This window comes from Rhea americana, unplaced genomic scaffold (genome assembly GCF_003343005.1).
Source record: "Rhea americana isolate MKP2758 unplaced genomic scaffold, rheAme1 scaffold_49, whole genome shotgun sequence".
NCBI classification, from domain to species: domain Eukaryota; kingdom Metazoa; phylum Chordata; class Aves; order Rheiformes; family Rheidae; genus Rhea; species Rhea americana.
This window is the reverse complement of record NW_028186634.1, coordinates 3,672,236-3,692,768: the sequence shown is the minus strand read 5'-3', so window position 1 is coordinate 3,692,768 and position 20,533 is coordinate 3,672,236. Positions and strand designations below refer to the sequence as shown.

Genomic DNA, 20,533 nt, shown 5'->3' with positions numbered 1-20,533 from the left:
CCTTGCCAAGGATCATCTCCCTTTTGGGTGGGAATCATGTAGGCATATTTTCAGCCATTTGTCTTCCCTGCTGCTATGTGTCCCTGCTGCTGTGAGGAAGAAATGGATCCGCGGACTATAGTCCTAAGTTGAGGTGTTGCCCGTATTCTTTTGACCATCTAGGTTCTATTTAGGTTCTTAGCAAGCAGCACTCTGATTTATCAGCAACTTGATTTTGTTTCTCTTGACCTTGTAACTTCTGGCTCTATCCCTGGTTGCCCACAGCCATGTAGTGTCTCTACCATCAGTATGTTTTTGTTGGGAATTTAGGCCTACTTTATTCACAAGAAAATGTAAAATGATAAGTGGGAATTTGCCCTGTGTCTTTGGAGGACACTTAGTTTGATGTGACTTTGAATGCCATGGAAAAGAGTGTTACAGGAAAAAAAAATGCTTAGATAGTGGAAAAAAATTACCCAGAAAAGTAACTGCAGGACAAACATTAGAGGTATTTGACACAAACTTGCAAAGAATGGAGGAAGGAGAGACTGAAGATCGTTATATGAAAACTTCACTTACACAGATTTTCCTCTGACTTTGTTTCAACTATGAACAGTGATTTCTAAGCTGGACAAAAGAACAAAAAGAATACCATCTTTACTGTTAATTTTAATACTATATTTTTTCTACTAGGTGACTGACTTTGGTTTAGCTGTGCAAAAGGCTGGTGGTAGTGTGTTTCAGTCTATCTGTGGGACTCCTATATACATGGGTAAGTTCAGAGCTTCATACTGTTTAAGTGCTGCAGCTCACTAGATCTTTCTAGGTCACGAAGTCATAGGTGTCTTTAAGCTCTTCCTCTTCTCTTTTCACAGGAAATGTCATACTAGCTTAAAACTGCCAATGTTTCTAATTACATACAATATCTCTAAGGTCCAAAACTTCAGAGAAAGGTGCAGCTATAACTGATAACAACCTTTTAGTGGGTTTCATCAGTTCTTACGTAGCTGCTGTGAAATAAATTGTTCATCATTATAAGCATTTACATTTCCTGTGCATTTTGCGTTATATAAATRTGAATGTTCCTAGTATGTTTCTGATGTATCCATTATAGTAAGTTCTCGGCTTCTGTGTGTATTTCGCAGATTAACACTTTGTTCCCAGTGTAATGCAACTGCTGGATCCCTAACACACTGTTCACAAAGATTCATTTCTCTCTCTCTCTCTCTCTCTCTCTCTCTCTCTCTCTCTTTCTCTCTCTCTCTCTCTCTCTCACTGGTGGGGATCTCACCACAGATTTTTGACATTTTCATCTCTGATGAACAAGAGCACTAAAGTATGGCTCCCATTAGATACAAGAAGCTGAAGGGGGGAGGGATTCAATTCATTAATTTGTTAATTCAATTAGGATTCTTTTTTTGAGTTCTCCTCTGAGAAGAGGAAGCTAAGCTGTGTGCCTTACAAGCTCTGATTTAGTCCTTTAGAAAAATGTCATCTCTTCAGCTCTTTGTAGCTTTTGTGGAATGGGTGTGGAAACCACATGTATTTCAACTCCCAAAACTTCCATTTGGATGATATCTCTATCAAACAATGTTACGGGATGACCTTCCTGGGAAGTAATTGTATTTCATTCTGCTGCTATTCATTAGCTTTTATATTTCTTTTGAGGAATATATGTCTGGTAGATAAACAGAGCAGCTGCGTAAATGCTTTACATCACTTCTCAGGAAGGGATAATTAGTAGCTCTGATTTTGGTAAGGCTTTTAATAGTCATAGGCATTATTGTTTAAATCCATTATTTCAGCAAACTAGAGTGTAGATAAATGAGCCTTTGAAGAAAAGAAACTGATTTATTTTGAATAGACTTTGGTTATGTTTGTACATGTTCTTTCTTTCTATTGCTATTCTTGCTTCTCCATTGTTTAAGGAACTGAACAGTATTTAAAATGGTCCCATCCTTTATGTCCTCCTTGGAGGTTAAAGCCCAGACAAAATTGGCAGCAGATGCTAGTGCCCAGAGAATCTGGACTCAAGGACATGTGATTTTTGCAAATGTGCCGTCAGCGGCCAGAGGTGATCAGACATTCAAACAGTCATTTTTAACTGTAAGGTAAATATTTCTCAAACTCTCTGCTGCACAAAGGAGATGGAGTAACTCCATACTTCTCAGCTATGCTTGGGAAAAGACATGTAATTGTCTGAGGACCGCTGCTGCTCACTCCTTGAGACACCCAGTACATGGGAGCCTCTTGTTCCACTCACCATGTGGTTCTTGAAGGAAATGAGCAAGGGAATCCGTAAGTAAGGATGAACAGCGATCTCAGCTTACTGTACCACTTCAGAGCGCAAATAGAGTGACGTGCTGTGTCATGAAAAGAGTGACTTTGTTATCAATAACTACAAGCTCCATAAAATGAACTCTGTCTACTACAAAGAAGGAAAGCAACAGTTAAGCAAGATGTGATCAGATCTTCTGCGTTGCTATAGAAGAGNTTTTTTTTGTCCTGGTGCTGTTCCTTGATGATGCTGTGCTGTTTGTTGATGATGATAAGTCAGGCACTTGTTTTCTACCTTTTTTTTTTTTTTACTTTCTGCTCCCCTAACCCGTCAGGTACTCTATAAAAACTGCTATCTTCTTATTCTGTTGTGAGCTTTATCATATCAACCACACAGACAACCCTCATATCACCTTTCCATTCTACATATCGTTGTCTTCAAACTGACTCAGACTGCCTTATATTATCACCAAGTTCAATGCAAATTACATATTCCTTTGTTACAAGGTCAGGTGTTTCTTGTGCATTTTCCAGTTTATTTGGTCAGGTTCTTGAGGCCTACCATGCTGTCTGAATCACAGTGTCTCCCACTTGTTATATGAAGTACCTTTGTAACTTCTGATGTGCTGCAGAAGCTTTCAGGAGTTTCTATCTATACAATTCAATTAAGTTTTAAAATGGTTTTTCTTAGAAAATTTCCATCAGAGCAGTCTGTCTCCTCTAGTCTCTGACACTGACTTCGTCTGATGTTCAAAAGGAAGTTGAAAAAAACATGAAAGCAGGTAATTAAGACATAACTTGTCCATAAGACACATTTCTCTAAATTTCTTTTGCCTGTTTAGGCAATGAATGCTTTGCATTCTACGATGTAAAGATTTGTAGCCCTTTATTTATACTGCATGATACACTACTGTATCTCACTTTGTTATCCAGTGCATCATTTCTCTTTGAGTTCTACACTCAATGGTATATACTAGCAATGCATTTCACAGCTAGCTTATAACAGACTGAAGCAAAAAAAAAAATCCTTTCTGGAGAAAGATCATTAGTCCTTCTGACATTCTGATTGATGAAATAGTAGCAGTATTAAATACTTCTTTTAAGTAAGGGGGTTGCAGAGGATGAAATTACTTTCCGATTTACTAATCATGACAGAAACACAGAATTTTAGCACTGGAAGAGACCTTTGAGTCATTTGATTTATTTTTCTGACCAAAGAAAGAAGCACCTATACTTAAGTCATTTCTGAGGAATATTTGTCTAAGGTGTGCTTAAAGACCTCCAGTAATGGAGAACCCATAATGTTCCCGGGCACTCTGATCCAGTGCTTCATTATCCTGTGAGAAGTTTTTCCTCAAGTCTGCCCTGAACCTTCAGTTTGGCAGTCAGCTTAAACTGATACTTACAGGCCACAGTCTGATCACTTTTTTTCATGATAAGATTTCTCACCTGCAGTCACATAATTGCTAGAGCTGACCTAAAGAAAGAGATGGGAGCATATGCATAGGAGTAAGGGAAAAGTGGAATTGCGCTTTGTATTTTAAGACTATTTCTTGCCCTAGCTATCAAGGATATGAAGAACAGATAGCCACCTTCCTTTTTTTCAGCAATCTGGTATCACACTTCTCCCTTGGTCATTTGTTCTTCAGGTTGAACAACATGAATTTTCTTAGTCCTGAATTGCATTTCTGATCTTTATTTTTGATTGGCTGGCCATGCTTCATTTGGTACATATTTTATTTAAATGGAGTATCCGAAGTTAAGTGYGATATCTAGTTGAGGTCTTACCATTGCTGGACTGAGTGGAGGGATTATTTTGTATGTATTGCAGATGTATGCTTGTGTATACATCATCTTTTTTCAATTTCATGACTCTTCATGAAAGGCATTTGGGCTATTTAAGGACTCTGAATCCACATAAGAGAACAAGATGTGGGTGCTGGGAGTCAAGCTGTTGGCTGTTTTCCTGGCATATTTAGATAGACTTCTAACTCAGAAGAGGGAAGGAGARTTTGCCTTTGACCCTTCAGAAGGGGCAGGTGTGCAGGGGGAGATTTTGTACCGCAGTGGCTGTTTTACTGTCACCCTGCCTCATAAAGGTGTTATCAGGCTGTACTGACGCCGGTRACTCATGTTCAGTGTGTGAGTCACAACAGTCCTTGAGCTGCTGCCTGCTGTTCTCCATGTACTTGCATTCTGAGCTTGCCTTTTGTATGCGTACAGTCATTCCAGACTTGATGTTGTCTTTAGATTTAATACGCATGTTCTGTTTTGGATCATTTAGGTCATCAATTATAATAGTATCGTGTCTAGGACAGACACCTACAAAACATCCCTTGATGCAGCCTTCTACTTTGACCATGAACAAGAAATAGCTACTTTCTGAGAACTGTTTTTATAACCACATGTGCATTGTTCCTGTAATATTTTTATATAGAAAGTGTTATGAAAAAAGTTACATGAAACAGTATCCAAAATGATATTTCCTAAAATTAGAATATATGCTATTTAGTGTTCCTCCTCTAGCCCTGAAGCCTGTCAACTTGTGCTACAAGGAGATCTTTTCCCGACAAGCGCTTAATGGCTGTTAGTTACCTCTTTGTTTTCTTCTAGGTGCTTATTATTTCAGATGTCTTCTTGGGAATTAAAATTAATAGGATGTATCTATAATTCTTTCATGTCACCTTTTCCACCCTGTTACAGATAGATACCATGATTGCCTGTTTCAGTTTTCCAGTGTTTTTCCTGTCTTCCACAAGTTCTTGAACCAATCATAGTTCTAAAAAGTCTTGTCAGTTTTTAAAATACTCTAGAATTAATTTAATCAATTATAGTTGATTTTAAAATTTCCAGCCCAAGTACTTGCTAACCTTTTGCTTCTCTGTAAAAAACTGAGGTCTTGCCCCTTTGTCATAGATATTGATTGTGCTATCCCCTGCTTGCAGTTGACATTTTGGTTAAGATTGATGCAAGCAGACATTAAATACATTTGCCTTCTGAGCATCATCTATCAGTAGCTTTTGTGGCTGAATACAGTCCCAGCCTCTTTATTCATGGTCTTTGTACTACTCATATACTTACCGATTATTTCATTCTTAGTTATGTGCCTTCCTAGTTGCTCCATATTTTGCCTTTCAGATTTTGCCCCTCTGTGTTTATGTTTTCCTTCTGTTCTTAATTCCACCTCTTGCATGCTCCCTTCTTCTGTCTGAGGCCTATGGAAAGTCATGATTTGTCTAGGCTGGTTTATTAGTAGATTTCCTATTTTTTCTATCCATTACTTGATACAGTATCAATTGGATCAATTGTAAGAATTGCAACTTCTTTTTAAAAATCTATGTATTACACATGTGGATATATTGTGAGGTGTAAGTTTTGGTAGTGCAATTCCAGCAAAATCAATGGAATTTGATCAGCTGAGAGTTTGGCCTTTCATTGTACTTTTCTGGAGGTCGAGCCTTAGGAATTCCCCAGCTCTGTCGTTTCATTTTGTGTYGGATAAGTATTTCACCTCTGATGTTAGTAGCATGACTTATTGCTGGTTTAAAATGTTCTCAAAATAATATATTAAAAATGAGGTAATATTTGGATTCATAGTTTTTCACCAATTTGGTGATACTAATAATAAAAATCTCCTTTGAAGTCTTGATTTGCCGGTTGTGGTATTATCGAACCATTGAGTATATCTTTTAGTTCTTTTATCTAATAAATAAATGTCTGAAACTTGTTACCTACATAAAACATTAAAAACTGAGATGATAGTTAACCAAACTTTTTGAGTTGGTAGGAAAACACCAAATAAATTAGTCTCTGTCATTAGTGCTCCTCTTACGGAAAGGAATTAGTTTTCTGTTTCGTCTTAGGGCAAACCATGTTGTCGTCATTGATTCTGGGAGTGAAGACCACAGGTTTTGCTGTGATCTCAATACTCCATTTACCATGATGTAGGAGATAAGATAACAGTAAGATGGCCCCAAAGTAGCACCTTTGACATGTGACTGAAACAATATAAAGTTATTAATGAATAGATTATAATGTGTGAGTTTTTATTCCAGGATATAAATAGATCAGTTTGAATAATTTTTTAGAGTATTTTGGCATTGATTTTGTTCACTGTGTGATGTATTAGTGCAAACAGAGACTCTTGTGTCTTGCAAAAAATGGGTATTTTTATAGGCTGCACTTATTTCTGGGGAAAAAATGAAGTTCATACGATATCTTGCAGTCCTTCAAGCCAGTGCTTTATGAATACTGCTGTAATAACTTACTGTGGGGAAAAACAAGACTAAGTTAACTAAGCTAAGTCAYGATATCACCACCCCTTAACAGCTAAATGATAAAAGTGAGGACATATCAGCATGAATTGTTAAGGTCTGTACATTATTCATTTAAACATCTGCTGTTGGTTCCTCTCTACATATGGGAATAAATTATACCACATCGGCACATTCTTCATGCTTTGTGTTTAAGCATTTAAAAGTTTTTTTTTTTGTATTATTAATATTATTTTTTCTGCTTGGTTGGCAGCCCCTGAAGTTATTAGTGCCCATGACTACAGCCAGCAGTGTGACATTTGGAGCATAGGTGTCATTATGTACATGCTGTAAGTAGCTTGTAAAACTAATATAGAATGTACAGACCCATTTATAATACAAGTGCTTACAATTTGGCATTGAAATATAAAGTAAACCTGTGTGCTAAATCTTAACAAATGACTGTACTCTAATAATTGCTTGCATGTAAACATTACAAATTTCTATTCAAAAGGAAGTAAAACACASAGTTCAGTGTTAAAAACTGATTTTTTTGATTTATGAACTATTTTATAATCATGAAATAACACGATATTAACGAATATTGCAGTGTAATACTCTAAAACTAGACTTAGAGTTTAGACCTTTCTTTTGTATATGCTGGCTGGAGGTATGTATGGGAAGTAAGTTATGATGTACAGATTGTTGGTCAAATTCTCAGGTGGATTGCTCAAACCAAGGTAAGAGTTTTTCTTCTCCGGCCGTGTGTGTGCGCGGTAACTCCATGAACTATGATGTTCAAAGGCTGCCAGGTCTCCTCGTACAGATTGCCTGTGTCCTTTGGAAGTTAGCAAAGCCTGCTGCTATTTAGAGGAGGAAATGAAACTCTACATTTGCTGGAATGCATGCGTATTTTTACTGAAGTCTCATGGTTGTAAGATTTGTCTTAGTTCCAAAATAACAACTCCTCTCTGAAAAAATCTTATCTTGCATATACCACCAAATACCGTGTAAACATATCCCAGTAATTAAAAACAAAATGAAGCAAAGTGTATAAATACCTGTTCGCATGATGCAGTTAAAACTGAGAATTAAAATGTCATGTTGTGTGCAGAGGCTGTTTTTTCTTCTCATAATATATTTGCATGGGTTTTTTTACCTCTTTCAGCCTTTTTCTTCTCTCAGTGCTAGATGATGCTTTAAAGCAAATGTTTTAGAACATTACCTCTTGCCATTTCATTTGTTCGTATTTTTGCTGTRCTATGATTCTCTTACTTTTGTAATATATAACCTAGTTCTTTTATAACTGAAGACTTTGGACATACCGTGCAGTTTCATAACCTCATCTTTTGGGGAGTCTCTGATTTTTTTTTTCCCACTCTATACTGGTTCTTCAGTTTCTTTTCTGTACAATTAGTGCATTTTTCTTCTTGTGTCAGCATGATGAAGTGTTTGTAGCTTTATTGCCTTTGTTTTGTTTATTTCTAAAATTTATGCTGATACAAAATGAGTTTTATTGCTGTACTTCGTGATATTAATGTTTGCATCATGGTAGTAGGATTTGCACAACATARTACAACAGAAATATATTATAAAATGGGCAGTTGAAATTGGATGGTTTGATTGGCTAATAAGAATCCTGAACAGTGCCTGCAATCAGCACATTTCACAGCTCAGAACTTGTAAAATTCAGAGCAGTGAACTGTGTTGATTGCAGCCAGAGCTCAGAACTTCTGACCTTCTTCCTTAATTAGCAATATAAATATTTTTTAAAATTAGCATTTTGTAATCACAATAGTGTCAGAACAAAATAACATTAGTTCACCCCTTGTTGTGTCTACTACACAAGAATGAAAATACTGTGTATGAATTAATAGAATACAATTCACACTGCTTTTTATTGCTTAATTTGAAAATAGTAATACAAAAGCCATAAGATCGTCTTCTGATTTTAATTCTGTTTTTACAAATTACTTTTCTTGCTTTCCTGAATAATAGCTTGTGCTTCTGGTGCTCCTCTAATGGGCTTAAAGATGCTGTTACAGCCATTATTGCTACCATCACAACTTTGACCCTTCTGGGCTACAGCTAATGCCTCCCTAATAACGTGCTAGCTGCCAGAGCGCTTTTGGCAGTGCAGACGGCACGTTCCGTCTTGGTGCCAAGGGTGTTACTGCCGCGGCMGGCTCAGTCTCTACCTGTCTGGGGAGCAGGAGCCCTGAGGTGACTCATGAACTCTGKTTTCATGAATGTTAATGCACAGGGTTGCCTCTGCATAATGGGGCAATACCAGCATGATAGATTTTTATATGTAATTTAAATTGAGGTGTACTTTATGTTTTCCATTTCATTTCTATTTTAACGTACACCAATAGAAACATAAACAATAGTAACCAACAAACAGAAGATCTGTTAAAATATGAAGGTGTATCAGCACACTGATAGAGCAGAGGAGCAGGAGTCCGGCTGCCCGGCACGTGTTGAGGGTATTGCCCAAATGCTAGCAGGAGAGGACGAGGAGCTGCTTTTTCCTGTGCACTCTACACTACCAAATTTCTCAGTAGTTCTCCAGCGTGTGCTGAGACTGTGGCCCCTAGAATACTCCTCTAAAACCTTGGTGTAACTGAAAAAGTCTAGGATGCCTAATAAATTACTTCCTACATTGCAGTAATAAGAAGCTTATTAAGAAAAGATGGTAGTTTTTGCTCCTTTCTAAAGACAGGAAAATCTCTTCACACATTTGCAATTTTCTTCACACATTGTGTGATACATTCATCTACTTAACTTGATATCTTCAGCTGAAGTTATCCGTTGTCTGTCACTGCCTTTAGTGTGGAAAGAATTCAGTCCTGTGCATAACAGAACGGTGGCTGTGTCAGCAGCCAGGACGCACAGGATAGTGTATAGAAATGCATTCTTCCCATTTTCATTTCTTTAAATTCAGTTCCATGTGAATTTAAGTCAGAGGGAGACTGGGAAGGGAAAACCAGAGGATAAAGAAAGTGGAATAGTTTTTGTTAAAAGTAATTTTGAGATTAAAAGTTAGGAGAGAAACGTGCTATAAAATGAGTCTTTGTATTTTACCTTAAAAATTGAAGTCAATAAAACAAATTCCAGAGCATTTTTGAGTTATCTTAATATAAAGTGACAGACATCCTTCACTAGGATGTGACAACTACATTTTCGGTAGCTACTTCTGTGTTTTGAGAGTAGAGCTAAAAACATAGTTTGGTGCAAATAATTTATTTGGTTAAGTTAGGCTCTTTATTTTAAATGGCCACAAATAGGCAGATTCATTTCTTGAAGGTATTTGCTGTGTAATCTTTGCATGTCAGTTGTGCACGAGTAGTTCGATGTAAAATCTTTTAGAAATTTAGYCTGTCTTTATTAGTTTTGATTGGAAACACAGATCACATGATAGAGTTTTTCATTCATGATGTGATTAGTAGAACACAGATCAATATTTACTTTCAAAGAATATTCTCTAATAATCATTTATAGATGATGTTTCTATTAATATCTTTATTGGTAAACAGGAATAGTCACAGAAACCAAATACAAAGCAAGTAGAAACATTAAATTTGGTTGTTACCACAAATATTTTCTTAGGAGTGCGTTTAATTTAGTTTCATCTGTATTACCTTTTTATTGTTACCACATATATATAATTGGCATAAGGGAAGCAGAAGATACAGAAATTGAATTGTTAATTGAATTAACAGACATTCTAACACCATATTTGCTTGAGTATTTTACTCAAAATAGCAAGAAATGCATACAATGCAAGAATGCAATCAACACATATTTTTGCAAATATATGTACTCTTTAACACTTGGGGTTTCCCTTAGAATATTTCTGATGTTTCCAGTATATTTTCTTGGGACTGAATTTATCACTTTTTGAACAGTGCAGCTGTGTATTCAAACTTAAGGACACAAACATCCACTGTGTATGACCAGTTTGACTTCTTCTGTACATTTTATTCTACAGTCTTATTTTATCAAGCCATTCCTATATTGAGCCAGTGACCTGTAGTTGATCCAAAAAGTGCCTTTTAGAAAAATCACTGATTTGGATTTAACTGCTTTAAGTTGAGGGAAATGTGCTGTTTCTTGTTGTTTTAGTTCTTCTGATCATTACAAACTTACTGGAGGGTCACTAATCTAAAAACAGTGGGATCATAGATTAGTGATAGTTATTATTGAAATGTAATTGTTTGTTGGGATAGAATTGTTGACTTTTTTAAATGGAAAGTAATGTTTTCGCATGAAGCACATCAAAAGAAACAGTAAATGTGAAGTTTATGTAGCAAATTTCCGTGACAGAAATACTGCATGTTGACARTGGGTTAGCTTTCAGTTAACCCGTTTGGATGAGTGATTGGGATGAGTGAATAGCAAAATATTGTATTTTCAGTTTAATTTCACTTTTTTTTTCTAGCTTCTATTTTCAGTAGTTGGATCTTTTTATATCTTTGACTCCTAGTTTAAAAATCCATATAGTATCAATTATCTTCTCCCTGTGTGGATACATAGTGACCAAGATCAAATCACCTTTTAACCTTGTAACCTCTTTCCCTTAAGTCTCTGAGTGACATATTTTTCAGAACTTGAGTCGCTTTTGTGGAGTTCTTCTAAAGCTTTGGCAGTCCTGCTAACTTTTTGATTTCACAGTGATCCTATAATACATAGTTTCTGCCTCACTAGTGAAAAATAGTAGGTTTTCATTCACTGACCCTAATTTTCTTACAGACTGTGTGGTGAACCTCCTTTTATAGCAAGCTTAGAAGAAAAGCTTTTTGAACTGATAAGAAAGGGAGACCTGTGCTTTAAAAATACAGTTTGGGAAACAGTTAGTGAGGCTGGTAAGTACACAGTACTCTCACGAAACAAATGCTGATAGTATTGCAGTGAATTCCATAAGTGTAGTTTTRATCTCTTTTTTTTTTGCCTTAAAGTAGTATGCTTTTTCTGAAAAGTGAAATTGATGCTAAGAAATAAATTCACATAAATGATATCATCAAATAATTTCATAGCATTGTAAGTAAAGTATTCTCTGCTGAATTAAAGCACTCAGTTGAAAGTGTATTGAGTTGTTACTGGTAACAGAAATGAAATATATCAAAGGGTGTTTTTTTTTTTCATAGCAAAACAAGTATTGAGACTACTTCTGAGAGTAGATCCTGCTCACCGAATCACAGCTAATGAGTTACTTGATAACCAGTGGATAACGGTGAGTTTTGAGTTCTAATTTGTTCACCTTTTCCTCTACCCTGTACTTACCTGGCCTTGTATGTGAGGATGCTGTTCTTCTTCTGTGCAAACCAGTAAAGTGAAAAAGGCAACCTGTAGGGGCCTTATCCAGAGCCCCAGACGCAGATTTGGCATGTTTTGTTTGTATCACACTGACTTCTGATTAGCCCCATAACAAGCATGTACTGCATGACATTGGACTCATCCAGACCCACTTCACATGACTGTGCGCATGTTTTAACTTAATTTGGAAATATGGGTTCAGATCATGTTTAATGCATTCTCACAGCATTCTTGTAACTGTAGGAATTTTTTTCTTTCCAAATTTGCAGAGGATTGACTTACAGGGAAATCTGGCCATTTTGAAGGCAAGTGAATTATAGTTCTAGGAGGGGACCTGGAAGTTCCTACCTTCCTGCCTGGGGTGCAGAACATGGTGCTGTGAAAATATTGAACTTACAGCTGTTTGTTGAAACAGTTGCCCTATTTTGCACTTCACTGAGATTAAAACAGAAGGAATAGGTATGTTTGCTACTCCAAGGTAAAACTGATGATAACAAGCCTTGCTTTCTCCTCTAGCTGGGATCAATGCCATGTAGAAAGAGAAGCTTGTGTGAATCATTTGAAAATATTCTGTTACCTGGGAGGATAAATTTCTGTACTGTTTAAAATGGACCAAATGATTTTCCCTCCCACCTTCATCTACAAAGAACCATTCTGGACTAGGATACCCATCTTTCTTTTCCTGCTAATTGACTACAGATGAACAGAAAACTTTTTCTCAAAGTTTGCATGCRTCCTTGTGTGTGAGAGAGAAGCCACAAGCAAATATGATAATTCTAAAAACACCTGAAAAAATCAGACAGTATTCATCCTAGTTCTGCCCTGCAATACTATAAGTGCCTTACTGTCCTTGCTTCATTAAGCTGCAGGTGTGGGAAACTACTATTTGTGTGATTTTATGACTTATCACCACATATATTCATTAAGTTTGAGAGTAATTTCCATAGGATAACATAACTATATGTAGAAGTAAAACAAAACCTTGCTGTAATTCATAATAAACCATTCTTCCTGTTCATATTATACAACAGTTCAGGCATGGTAGATTTTAACTTACTAGGCTTTTCTTCAATGAAAAACTAGATTGTAGCCCACTTGGTTATAAAATATCTACAAACTCAAGCCCATATTAGTTGTCTTTTCATTTGCACTTTCACAGTAAATGTGCAATACCTTTAAACATTAATTTTAACACAGAGAAATAATTTGGATTCATCATCAAGTTTGTTTGGATGTTTACAGATGTTGAGATGTTTTCATTGCAGACTGCTGGCAGAATTTCCTTGCGCTGGAGAGCCCCCTACAAAGTGTGGTGTTATGGAGAGCATCTGCAGGTGGTCTTTGGTCAGAAATGAATGCAGGCGGAAGGGAGCTATGCAAAGACACTGAATCTATTTGTTCCTCCAGCTGCTCTGCTCCTAGCACGATTTAAAGCTGCTACCTTAAAGGAGAACTTTGTGGATCAGATAGTGCTTCAGGCAGTGATGTCTCCTTCTAGCTCCTTCTAGCTTTCCTGTATGTGGCCAGTCAATGTTTCCTCTTGCCACAGAATTGCAAGGAGACATTTTGATCTCTAAATATCCCTGTGTTAGTGCTAGTTGACTTTCAGTGCCATTTTAAGGCAGAGGTTGCTGAGTCTCCGGTCTGAAAGGAGACTTTGACAGCCATCTGCCTGTGAGCAGTAGTTCCAACCTGCTGTGAATGTGCTGGGCAGTCAGTCTGCTCRTGGATGGTACTTGGTTCAACTTGCTCCGTTGGTTTCAGTGCTGCCCACGTGCACCTGCTGTGCCTGTGGCCTCCTTGTGTCCTGCTGTGACTCCACTAACTTGCTTGAAAAATGGTTTCAACTAATGTGCCTATTTTCATAAAAACAAAAGGAGCTTGTTTAGCACTTCAGTTATTAAATGCATTCCAAATCTCTGTTCAGTACTGAGACTTGCAATTTCTTTTTATTAAACTTTTTGCTTCATTTACTTTTTTGTGTGTGTAAGGAGCTAAGAACATCAGAATAGTTGTACAAGTTGGTATCAAAGGTCTTTCTCATCTGTCTCGTATCTTCATCAGTGGCCAGGAGCAGATGCTTTTAGCATATTAGATGCTTCATTAGACTGTCTGTGACGGGGAGTCTCTGTTGTTGTTTTGTACCTTCCATCTGCTTGTTTCAGTTGAAGCTCTCAGTTGCCTTTATTGCCTTTTCCTATACTGCTTATGGTTTTCATATGTATTACTTATTGTGATGCTAGAGGTGTTAGTTAAATGCTTTTCATTTCCTAATAAGAAACTTAGATTTTTAAGAGGAGTCTAGAGAGAAGAAACAGGGACTTAAAGTGAGAAGTTACTCTGAGCGGAATTGTTCCTTAAGATACCTTAATGTGGCCTGGTTTTCACAACCGCAGAGCACCCGTGGCTCCCATGTTATTTCAGCGGGAGCTGCAGATACTTGGTACCACTGGAAATCAGGACATCGGTTTCTGCCGCATGCTTGTGCCTTCATAGCCTTTGTGATTTTACAATAGCCAGATGGGGACCACAAAAGTGCATTATCATGTAGAGAATTCCACGTGTAAAAAAATTAACCCCTTGGTGCCAAGTGACACATGAGCTTCTGCATAGAAGTTAATGCATTTGGCACCACAGTCTCCCACCAGGAAATCCCTACCATCTGTACMCAAAACTTATAAAGTCACAAGTCATTCTGTATAATTAAAACTGACATTTCAAACGCAGATGCAAGAGAACTTATTCCAGAACTGTACTTTAACAATAAAAATTCTCATTTAAAAATTACAGTGTACTTACAGCTAAACAAATGACCTCAAGTTCTATTTTAGTTGGTGGTTACCTCCAGAGGTTTGTGTGATGTCGGTTTGAGACCACATATAGTTTTGGCCGTGGGCTATGCAAAGAGTTGATGATTAATCATTTACCAGAAATACTAATTAATGCAGTTCTGTTACTAGTTTTGCTTATTCTGAGCTTTATACCTGTTACAACTTTACCAGCTTTTTATAGCTGCTAAAAAATAAAAGCCAAATAGATGATAGAATAGCAGAATATCGTTAACAAAGACAAAGATCATATTACCTAAGTGTTGTTTCTGCATGATCTGCAGGACTGTGCTTTTACTTACTAAGTATAATATTCATGAAGCATAGGGTAAACCTTATTTTTCAATGAATTTATATAGATGCATATGTTTTGGTTTAATACTATAATTTCCAATCAGTGTGTTAAACTAGGTATTTTAAAACATACTGTATTCCATTTTTTTTCTGCCTAATGCTACATGTTGTATGGATCATAATGTATTTTAAGTGTAAGAATACTCTGTCTCCTTTGCTTCACTTCCCACAATAAAAATGTTATATTTTCTTGGGGCTAGTATAACAGAAGTTAGTGTTTTCACACAGAGAGGGAGATTGTTGGGTTGTTTTTTTTTCCCCTCTCCGATTAGTTTTCTTCTTGCAATAGCTTTTGAATGTTTTGAAGGTGAACTCTGATGTAGAATTTTTTGTTTATTGCTATGATTTTTGGTGAAGTGTACAAGTGTAGGAGTCTGCTTGACTAGAGAGTAAAAGCAAGATCCTGAATATAAAGTTTATGCATACGGTGAGATTTCTTGTTTCTTCAGGTATAGATTGACATTTGCAAGTAAACAAAACACTCAAAGACCAGATCCTTTGCATTCTGACATATAACCCCAGTTCAACAGAAAGAATATATGTATTTTCTTGTTTTGCAAATTATTTAAGCATGTTTCCAAAGTTATGCAAGGTTTTAAAAAAATTGGTGTAATGAAGTACTTAGGTGCCTAAAGATTCCTAGTGATTCTGAAAAGAAGTCTTCTTAGGACTCTCCCTGTAATAAGAAAACCTCTCATTTTAAATTTTCTTAGCTGTCTGGAGATGCATCTTTTTGTGCACCTAGAGCTCCCTCCCTAGGCAGTGCTGGGCAGCAAAGCCTGAGGATTTAGAAACCTCAGACCTTCAGAAAATCACATTGCAGTCTTTGATTTGATCCCTCTGCCTGCAGAGCACAGCTGATGATTTTCTGTACAGAATGTAATCAACACCAYGACTGCTGGCAGCAGATGCGATCCTTTTGCATGGTAACCTGGTGGTCAGAGTATTTAATGAAGATGCAGGAGACCCAGGCTCAGTATGCAGTATAACTTTGTCTAGAAGCAAAGGCAGAAACTGGATGAGAGCACAGCATTGCTCTTTTTTTGCCCTTGACTGAGATGATGACAAGTGGGTTGAATGACATACGAGAAGATCACTGTGCTGCAGTGTTTTCTGTGATTCTGTAGAGCGTGCATTTGAAAAGAATGATAAGGATTAAAATATTAAGACTACAAGGGGATTTAATCTCTCGCATACACCTTAGCTCTGTAGAAAATACGGATCTTGAAATAACTTCAACACTTTTGCTTCCAGTAAAATAATACATTCTATTTTCATATCTCAAAATAAAAAGTAGTTGCGCGATGCTCTCCACAGTATTCTTCTAACACACAAGTTCCCTTTTGTTTTTATAATCTATAATTACTTGTTGGTTTATTGCTATCCTTTGTAACTCTATTCCATCCTAGTTATCTTTTGTTCAGATTTTCTGTARATCAGAATCACCTTTTTTAAATTGACAGTTATACTCGAGCTGTACTAAACTAAATTAAGAGCATTTGTCTTTAGCTTTGTTCTGAATAGGAAAAATCAAGAAAGCAGGCAAGACAGTTGCTCCATTTTGCCCTGTCTGTAGTTACAGAGTTTTTGTTTTTCAAATCTAGGACCTTTCTGTATGTGTCAGAACTTTTCTCTGCCTCTGCCAACTTTCCTTGTGACATGTAGCAATTTTGAGTATCTTTTTTAGGTATCTTATTCTTCCATTTCTTGAATATCATACCTAATTGGAAGGCTCTTCTATTTACCTTTACAATGTTTTAATTATTTCAGTAGCATGTTTATTTGATTCTGAGTGTCAGAGAATGAATCAAGAATTTAACAATTTTGTTGCATGCTCTTGGTTTACCTGTGTTACCTAAAATCTTTTTTTCTAATACCATTAGCCAACTTTTGGCCCTTCATGTAGCACCTAAGATACTCTGGACTTATGCTCTGAACAGCTCTTGAAAATAATCACTTCAGCGTGTTCTCTGTGGTATTTTTCAATCGGTGAATGTGCTGCTAAGATTAGCAAAACAGTGGTGCTTATCAAACTGAAACTGTATTTCTAGGAATGCTAGATGTGTTCAAGGAGAAAATACTTCACAGTCTTCTCCATAAATAGTAGGACATCTCTGCATTTCTGTCTTGAATCCTGCTAAAATTTACTTCCTAAAGATTGAGAGAAAAAAGCTGATACAGAAACAAAAGAAGCTGAAACAGTAGCATCTGTCAGCTAGTAACCTCTGTTGTTTTACCCACAGTTGGCCTCAGATGCTAGTGAATTAAACGCAACAGGTGTTCAAATGAGCCAATGCAGATAATTAGCTTAAATGGTTCTATTTTCTTAAAAACTGTCAGGAAATAAACGCCCTCTGTTAGGTGGTACACAATTATCTGGCACTCTGTAAGGCCTGGATCTTTTAAAAAGGCCTAAACTCAGCCTCTGATTTTGTGGGAACAATTCACTGCACTCTACATGTTTAACTACATAATTATTCTTGCAAAAGAGGTAGTTAAAATCTGTGCCATCAGTTTTGCCCACAGTTATCGTAATTGCAAATGTAAATTTGCTTCTGCAAAATATGAGTTTGCTTTTTAAAATCGAATGATACCTTCCTAATGGCTGTGAATGTTTCTTCCTTGATCATTTGGTACATATCTATGCAGAGCCGTCTATTTAAATAAAGGAAATATTTTGTAAGTACTAGTTCTTAGGTAAAAGAAAACAAAACCTAGGTTTGAGGTAAGAATTGTTAGGCTAGTATGGGGGAAGGAGCTCTGAAAAAATGTCTTCTGTTGGTGACCTCCTTCCTCTGTTGGATCCACTGTATAACCTCAGAAAAGGCCATAATAATTCTGTTTTCTGTGATGCAGTTTACTAGTCTGTACAGTGCAGATAAACTATAGTTAGAAAACTATCCCTGCTCTTAGTGAAATGCTCTGAGATCCTCAGAAGATTGGTGACATTAATGCAAATTATTATGCCTTAAAAATAATTAACAGGCCAACTCTGGCACAGAGTCCAAACTTTGCTTGCACTATGCACTCCTTTCTCTCAAAGCTTTCAGGCACGTGATCGCCAGCTTTACTGAATGACCAAAGGAATCAAATAAAAAGTATTTCAATTGTATCATGTGAGCTGAGAGGACAGGAGCCCAACAAGTCTAACAAGAAGTGTTACTTCTGTGAAATTTTTGTTTTTGAACCCACAGACTGATTCACTGCCCATTCCAGGTTAGGCTAAATAAAATGGGAGTGTTGTCTAGATGATGCTTACATGCCATATGGCATAAAGAAATACTGATGGATACAGAAACATAGGCAGTGGAAAAATCGCAGAGCCRTGCTTGGGCTCGTTGGTTTTGTTGTTATTGTGGTGGTTTTAGAAAGAGCCGGGAAGAATTTAGAGGTCAAAATTCCTTTGCAAATATTTGAGATCTGTAGTTGAAGGTGTTGTAGGGGAAAGATCTTYCCTCCTGACTTTAGTAAAGAGGTGGGATGTTAGGACTGCTTACGTGATGATCAGCATCTGGAAAAGATTTTTTGTTTCTGAGTGTGGCTTAAAGTCCGTGGCTTATAACGGGTAGGGCCACTACACTCATTTTACATTTTTAATAATATGCCCTAGATTCGGTACAGTCAAATATTAATAAAATCTGTTCTTCTGTCTAGGGTGACACACATGCTGTCCAGAGACCATGTAACGTCTTGGAGTTGATGAAGGAATGGAATAATAATCTGGACATTGGTGAAGTATGCAGTGTAGAAGAAGAATCAAATAACCCAGCTACTGCTTGCCAACCGAAGGAAATCAGTGAAGCACAAGAAAGTTCTACCAGGAACAATGGTTACGTAAAACTTGGTGCAGAAGCTGAAACAGAGAATGGGGGCAATAAATCCTCCACGGCAGTGAAACAGGTGAGGCTGAATGCAGTATTTTGAAAATACAAGGCAAAGTAAGTGATAAGTAGAATTAAGAGTGAATTAGGAAATGTTGGGCAGGACCTGATGCAAGGGACAACTGCTGTCTCTGGTGAAACATTAATATGTTGTGTAAGAACAGAAATATGGTGAAGTTTGCACCGTATGGTATCATTTAAGTGCTGTGTATGTCGGGAAACCATACTGACCCAGAATACCAGAAGTCCCTAACACATAATGGCTCCTGTTCATTCTCTTCAGGTAGAGGTGTGTGTTTGTAAGAATGTGACAGAAAAAGTAGGATCTTAAGATAGCAATATTCAGGGGCAATGAAGAGGAATCTTTTATAGACAGCTCATATATATTCCCTCTGAGTAATATAAGTAGCCATCTTGGGATGCTAATGGGGAGGAGGAGGAAAAAAAAGAAAGAAAATGATAGTTCATAAGCAACAAATGTATAAGCCACTATTAATAACAAAGTCCAAAGTTTAATATTTGGGATAGTCATTTGATTTCTTTAGGCAATTGCCCAAGATACTGAATTTTCTTTCATAGTGCCTCTCTCAATCCTTCAACTGAAGCAAAGAAAAACCATAATGAAAATACTAAGGATTCTACATTAGCTGTGACCTCTAAGGCTCTCAGATTGATAGTCACAAGGCAGCAAGCTGCGCCACTGGCTGAAGGCATCATTATTAATACTGGATGGGTTCTGCTTTCAAAAAGGGTCTACTTAGCATAGAATGAGCTTTTGATATGAGCTAATAATGCATATTTATTATAGCTGAATATTATTGCGTGAATTAGAAGTGAGTATAGATGAAAAAAAGAAAATAAAAGACTTAAATACACTGTAGATGCCAGAATCAAAATCACAGTTCTGGAAATTCTGTTACATGACAGCTCCAACTGGAAATACCAAAACTGCATTCTTCACTTTCAGGATCCTTGAGCAACAAGATTTTGTGTGCTGGGTGTGCCCAGAAATGTCTAGCCTTGGTAGGGGGACATTTTTCTACCAAGGTCCCTTTGAATGGCTRGGTCAGGGAGTGTTTCCAGACTATAATAGAATAAGATTTCTTTAAAACATACTGAAAACTACTTTTTCTTAGAGATGGGCCATGAGGAGGTAGAGGTGGTGATACTAGTGCTACTGCTCTTTTTTGTGCTGGCCGAGACATGGGATACGAGTTGCAGGGGACTTCAGTTTCCTCCTCTTTCTGAGCATGCTGTCTGCAGGCACTTCCTTTCTCAGGACTATTCTGGGTATCCTTTGGGGAACCCTGGTGCTCCTTCCACAGATAGAGGCCAAAAGCTGTGTTTTACATTACACTGTATGGACCGCATACATACAAGTTAATCATGGCAATGCTTGTGTTTTAGGGTGTTCTTTTATTGGAGTTTGCTTATCTTTCCCCTCTCTTTCTTTCCCCTCTCTTCCTTCTTTCCCACACAAGATAAAAGGCAGGACTTGGCACAAAGATTTTCACAGTGTAGGGGGAAAAATATCTGTGATACCCAGAATGCAGCACAGCTGTATGGAGATAAAGCTGTAATTGCTCCTGCAAGTAAGTTGTCAGTTGGACCACAGTGCCTAGCAGAAGAATTACATAGGATGTCT

At 37.1% G+C, this 20,533-nt stretch overlaps 1 protein-coding gene across 5 annotated transcripts in view; it reads left to right on the top strand.

Annotated features, from left to right (window-relative positions):
• Positions 1 to 20,533, top strand: part of STK33 (serine/threonine kinase 33) — a 66,530-nt gene that overhangs the window by 40,805 nt on the left and 5,192 nt on the right. For all 5 annotated transcript variants that reach the window (XM_085317178.1, XM_085317177.1, XM_085317181.1 and 2 more), the window contains exons 12-16: positions 673 to 751; positions 6,784 to 6,859; positions 11,262 to 11,374; positions 11,657 to 11,742; positions 18,662 to 18,907. In XM_085317178.1, coding sequence (XP_085173304.1) covers positions 673 to 751; positions 6,784 to 6,859; positions 11,262 to 11,374; positions 11,657 to 11,742; positions 18,662 to 18,907 — 600 coding nt within the window. The remainder of the gene's footprint in view (positions 1 to 672; positions 752 to 6,783; positions 6,860 to 11,261; positions 11,375 to 11,656; positions 11,743 to 18,661; positions 18,908 to 20,533) is intronic.